Genomic DNA, 6731 nt, shown 5'->3' with positions numbered 1-6731 from the left:
ATATAAAATCTCTGTATTCCCTGTTATTACCTCATCGTCCGGAATGAAAAATGCCACAATTTTAGCTTTGATATTTTTTTTTGGAACACATAAATATATACAAAGTAATAGCTTGGCATCTAGTGACCAGACCTGTTGTGAACATCTACACGTCTCCTCTGATCGTAGCTGTTGCCTCTGACTGAAACCTAAACATATGAACTAATTTGCTCACGGAAAATATGCAATGTACACCTATTTAGTAATCTAATGGATCTGGTCGAGCTCAGATTTAAGTTGTCCTTTAAGATGTCAGATGCAACTCTACTAGTGCCTTAGAAGTTGGAATTTCTTCTGGAATGCGGACGGTACAATAGTTAACCTGTAATATATTATCAGCTCTTCTATATTTAGTCAATTTACATAGTTTAAAATAGAACATCGTATTAAAAACATCAAAGTATACACGGAATAAGAAACGCGTACAACATACAAATACATAGACTAGAAATAAATGTTGGCATACTGTTATATACAAGAGTGTGATAATAAATTGATTCATGCTCTATCTACACATCATATTGCTTAAAAGAAGAGTAAGAGGGCAGTTGTGTGGCGCACAATATGTTTTCTTTTCAAGGGAAGTAAGGACATTAAAATTTGTGCAAATTAAATGAATAGGTACGAATGACCTGGATTAGGAATGCATGGAAAGACATGAAAGGACCCATATTACTGAGGTATTTACATACTGGCTAAAGAGCACTATATGGGCAACTGCAGATTAGGTTCTCTTTATTTTTTGACCCCAAGCATTACATCTACTTCCTCCTCAGGCTGTAAAGTATGCCACTGTGCAATGGGTCGTCGTGGATTCGCCAGCATGTCTGACCAGTGTCGAAGCTCCGCACCAGTACAGTTGTAACCCACAAACACCTTCCCAATGGCATCATTTTTTCCAATCTTGTCATAGTCCAAAACAGTAACAACAACTTGCACTTTCTGAAAAGGAAAAAAAAAAGAATAGATGAAAAAAAAGGTATTTTAATAAGTAATAAAAGGGTGATCCTGTACATGAAATGTGAGTATCTATTTTCTTAGGCCCCCCGCCTGCCAGCATTCAATAGCCACTTGCAAATATAGAGGAATACCAGTGTTTATTCTCTGTACTGTGACATAACTGTTTGCAAGGCATTTTAATTTTGTGTTTAACTTTATGTTGTGACATAATTGCATTCGGAATTTAGTCAGTATTATGTGCGGTGACATCACTATGTACATTCCTGTTCTCTGACATCACCGTGTTTGCTATTCTTATGTTGTGACATCACTACATGCATTATACTTATATTATGAAGCTATGTCTATTATTCCAATTTAACATCACTATGTTAATTATACCACATTGTATGGTAATACAATGTGGTAATGTACCAGTAATGTGGTAATGTACCACATTACTGTGTACATTATTCTAATACTGTAACATCATTGTGTTTCTAATTGCAATTTTGTGACATTACATTGTATACTATTCCTATATAGTGCTACACTGTGGCCATAATCATGGGTCCATCATCCCTGCATTGTGACATAACTGTTACTGTCATTGCACCTGGAAAACTGTGCCTGATGTGAACCAATAATTCCTACTCTACACCAGAGGATTCCAGTGCTATACATTGTATGTAAAGTGTCATACGTGCCTGAATACCCTGCAACAATTGCTTGCACATTCTTTCTATGTATGTCCATTCACCCTATGCCACTTTTTGTTGGATGACAAATACCTTTCCAAGAGGAAGAGGAGTCAATGGAACTCTTGTTATCTCACCTATAACATATTTATGCCATATCCTATGAATATACCATAAATGTCTAAGATGCGACTGAAAGTTACCTAAATAATATACACAAATATATATATATATATCCTTAATAACAGACATAGAGATAAGTGAATTGATTTGCCTATTTAGCTAGCTGTACTGATTAACTGTTTCCCTGGTTCAACTGGAAAGTCTATTTGGCCATTGCTTTCTGAAATTCTCCAAAAACTAATTATAAAAAGATTGCAGGTGAATCAGCTAAAAGAATTATGAAGAAAATCCTTCATTTCACTTTATTTTTAATACAGTGTAGTGAAAGGGATGTTAAACATTTTTGTAATATACTTTATTAGGGAAAGATATTTCTTTCTACTAGAAAACAGCGTGTAAATAGTCTTCTTGGCAAAGCTCTATCAGAGCATTACTAAGAAGAGTCTGTCTTCAGTTCTAATGAGCGCTGAAGACACCTGTGTGTAACATACAGAAGCTTCTAGGCACCTCGCCACTATCCCAGTCCATGACTATGGACATGTGGCCCAACGATCACTGTCCATCTCCCTGACTATCTGACTTGTTACACACAGATGTCTTCAGCGCTCAGTACAACACTGAAGACAAGCTCTCGTTAACAACGTTCAGTTACTGCTTTGCTAGGAAGACTATACACTGTATTTTTTAGTACAAAGAAACATCTTTCCCTAATAAAGTATATTATAAAAAATATTTAACATCACTGTCCCTACACAATAATAAAAATAAACTGACATGACAGTTACACTTTAATATAAACTAAAAGGGGCAATAACCTACACAATATCATGAATATGTTGCTGCAAGTATACAGGATGAGAATATTTTTCACCAAAGTATTATAATTTATTTTAACCTCTTTTATACGAGAAATGAATGGTCTGAATATCAAATTAGAATAAGTGAATCAAATAGGAAATAGAAATATGTGTTAACTTATCACCTTAGATTCTGATTACTCTAGTACAGAAGCATGTTGTTATTGAAGAGTATTTAGAATACACTACATACACTCTTCAACATTGAAATTGCAACACCAAGAAGGACAAGCCATAAGGGTAGGCAAATCAAGGAAGTACTAATATCTGCAGATGATCAAATTTTCAAGCACTGTAGTTCCAATCTGTGGTGTGTGAGAGGAGTGTAAAAGCCAGATTGAAAGGAAAGTTCTTTTAGCTACTTAAAACTTCAAAAATTGGATTAAGTTGCGTGGGATGACTGAGAAATGCCTCCTGTTAGTTGACGTGGCAGTTATCGCCTGAGAGGGACATAATCTTTGAACCTTGTTTTATCCCTCTGGCAGATAGCTACGTGCCTATACCAAGATGTCAGCACTGTTCAACGTTGCAAGTCTTTTGGTTTTGAGAGCAATCATGAACTGGAATGACAGCAAGAGGTGCACAGTGGCGAACCTCTGCACAGATAGATTGTCTGATTAGAAGAATAGCACATAGTGATTCATTCTATACTGCAAGTGAAATTGGACATCACATCCAAAGCCTAGGATGGCAGTGTGTACACAAACCATCAGAAGATATTTGCATGACATTATTGCATGATGCCCAGCTACAGGTGTCCATTGACCTCACACCACTGCTCTCAAAGGCTATCATGGTGCAGAGCAAAATGGTAATGGAGTCTAGGATGTAATGATTGTCAGAAATTGGTCAGGAGACCACATAGGCAATAACATGAAAAGGCCTTCACAAGGGAACATCACACCGATCCTACTCCTGTGATTATGGCGTGGGGTGGCATGCTGTAACCAGGCCCCTATAGCCTTCATTTCAGGTACACTAACAGATCGGCATTACATTGATTTGGTTGATGAATCCTTGGTATGGCCATTTCTCCAAAGTGTCCCAGGAGCTGTTTTTCAACAGGACTACTATAAGCATCCTATATGGCCCAAATTTGCTATTATAGCCTACAGCATCTCCGGATTTGTCTCCCATCGAGCACATCTGGGACGTCATTGGTCAGCAATTACAAAGGGAGCTGCCAGCAGTGGAACTTAATGATTTGCGTGCCAAAGTACATTCAGCATTGCAGAACATTCCTCAACCATTGATAACCTCATTGATAGCATTCCAAGGTGTGTGAGTGTATTTCTGTGTGTCACACTAATACTTGATACTGGGAAAATTGAGATGCCTTGAATAGTTCCTATTTTTTTTATCATTTGTATATCATTAACATGTCTATTGATTTTGTGATTTCCATAATTCCATGGCTTTTCCTTCTTGCTGTTGCAATTTCAATGTTGAGGAGTGTAGTTATTGCATATACTGTACTCTTCATATCTCAAAGGAGCACTTGTGGTTCTGCATTACATATGTACTCCTCGTGACAGCCTGCCATGAGACAAATTATGATAACTGTCAAAAATGATGGGAGGAAAAGTAGCAAAATCTCATTTGCTCTTATCTGTATAACATTTGTCTGGCTACCTCTTGCTATTCAGTCCGGGGTGTTTCCATTAGAGCGCTTGGTATTTAACCATAATGTCACTTCATGAGTTCAGCACTTATGTAATGAGAAAGTTCTAAAGTTCCAATCCAGGCCACCTATCTTTGGACATAGCAGCAGATAAAACACTGCCTAATTAATAAAAGGTATGAATAAAAGCATGACCAGGTAACTCATGCTTGTTCTTCACATTGTTATCTAGCTCTTAAAATACAATTTTAAAAAGTATATAGAAAGGCTCAGCAATCTAAAATGTGGTCTGAAAGCACAGCTGATGCAGTAATTACAACCCTCATTACATCCTTTCTAAAGCAGAAACAGATAGGAACTATGTTTTGATGCTCCAAGGTGATGTTTCACACTACCTGAATTTGCTCAAATGGTACTTCAAAGCTAAAAGACTCATTGTAGTATGGATTAAGTGTATTCTTCTTAATAGTTGTCTTCTTTTTCTTCAGTCTCTTGCCATTCTGCATGAGATGAATTTTCACATAGGGATCTGGAAAGATTTAAATTTAATTAGAAGTAAGTATGCTGAATAGAAAGCTCTATAAAATGGTATTTAACATTTCTATGCAAACAGTTGGTGTAGGTGGCTGTGTGTAATAAGGCTGAGGATTTCTCATAACATTAACCCATTGCAAGAAGACCTGAGAAGGATGCTAAAGGAGGTAGGTTTACATAGAACATCACAGTGGACTCAGTATTTCAACCAGAGTGGATAGGTGAGAAGATTTTAGACATGTTCTGATGAACAGAATACAATGCAGTGAAAAAGATTTTTTATGATCTTAAAAGGGTATTCTGAGACTCTGATATTGATAACCTATCGTCAGGATCTCAGATCGGCTGGGGTCTGACAACCGGGACTCCTGCTGATCAGCTGCTTGAGGACACCAGGGCACTCCAATGAGAGGCGCAGCCTCCTCAGAGCTTATCAAGCAGAGCACCATCCGCTGGACAGTGGCTGTTCTTGGTATTATAGCTCAGCCCCATTCAACTCTATGAGACTGAGCTGCACCTAGACCAACTGTCCAATGAATGTGACGTTATACGAGCACCGCTGCCTCTTCAAACAGCTGATCAGTGGGTGTGCCAGCAGTTGGATCCCCAACGATCTGATATTCATAATCTATCCTTAGGATAGGTCATCAATATCAAAATCTCAGATAACTCCCTCAAGGGCTAATGCTCACAACAATGGCAGCAGCTTGTGCACCCTTTATGGGTGCAGTAAGTACTCCCCACAGGTTAGTATTCTGAAACCAGAATACCACCTTTATAAGGCTTTGCATGGGAGATTCTCTGGGAGAAAATCTTCATGATGTGGCAAGTGAAGGCATATTGAGGTACAGTATGAACCCACAGCAGGACATTAGTACCAAATCACATGCATACCTCATGGATCTGTAACACTGTTGTGTGCATGAGCTCCTAAAATACAGTAGTACGAAAAGGTAACCGAAGAAAATGCATTTAAAAAATGTCAAATTATTACTGGATTTATATAAGTATCATCTATGTAAAAAAGTAATTCCCCTCTAAGGGTGCTTTCACACATGCCAAATGGCAGCATCTTTTTGCCAAGTGGTGCCTGAGGCAAATTGATTGCTAGTTTCAGGTTACGGCCACACACTCAATGCAGTTTTTGAAGCCCAAATCAGTGGATCATCATAAAAGAAAAACTGTTTTTTGAATCCACTCTTGGTTTTGGCTTCTAAAACTGCATCAAAACACCTAAATGCATGACCATACTGGAGCAATTCATGATAAAACACACTTTATATTGTCACTCTGTAATGAGCCACAGCATGTAAACGTAACACTATAGTTACATACAGTAACCAAATGTTACCATGAAAGAACCAGAACACATGGTCATGGTAAATCAATCTGAAATAATTAGGTGGCGTTTCTGACAGTGCTATTAAACTGCAAGTTAATTTAAAAAAGCAACACATTTTTGATGAAATGCAGTGGTTTTTTAAAGGTGAAACACATTTTCTAACACATTTTACTTGTCAAAAAGGCACAGTCAAAAACTACGGCTGTAGTAGAGTTAACACACATGCATTATGAGACGTGTTATCTGAACTAAATGCGTTAAGCAAACACCTTCAATTGCTTTTCAATGGCTTTTGTTTCAAGATAACACAATGAGTTAAGAAATTTGAGTTAATAGTTTGTGTGTTAACCCTGCTATACCTGTACATTGCAAAACCATGGCTTTTTCAACTTTGTTTATCCTCAGTCTAAGGCCACTATCACATGGTCAGTCTTTGGTCAGTATTTTACTTCAGTGTTTGCAAGCCAAAAACAGGGGTGGAACCTAGAGAGTATTATGGAAAGATCTGCACTTCTTGTTAATTTGGAACCACTCCTGGTTTCGACTTACAAAATGCTACCAAATACTGAGCATGTTAA

The 6731-nt window shown here is 37.6% G+C and overlaps 1 protein-coding gene across 1 annotated transcript in view; it reads right to left on the bottom strand.

Annotated features, from left to right (window-relative positions):
* Positions 1-774: 774 nt before the first annotated feature.
* SYT1 (synaptotagmin 1) overlaps positions 775-6731 on the bottom strand; it is a 364679-nt gene continuing 358722 nt past the window's right edge. The window contains exons 8-9 of the mRNA XM_040415732.1: positions 4673-4806; positions 775-981 (exon numbers count right to left, since the gene is read on the bottom strand). Of these exons, the coding sequence (XP_040271666.1) occupies positions 775-981; positions 4673-4806 (341 nt within the window). The remainder of the gene's footprint in view (positions 982-4672; positions 4807-6731) is intronic.

This window comes from Bufo bufo, chromosome 1 (genome assembly GCF_905171765.1).
Source record: "Bufo bufo chromosome 1, aBufBuf1.1, whole genome shotgun sequence".
NCBI classification, from domain to species: domain Eukaryota; kingdom Metazoa; phylum Chordata; class Amphibia; order Anura; family Bufonidae; genus Bufo; species Bufo bufo.
This window is presented reverse-complemented; position numbering and strand designations above follow the sequence as displayed.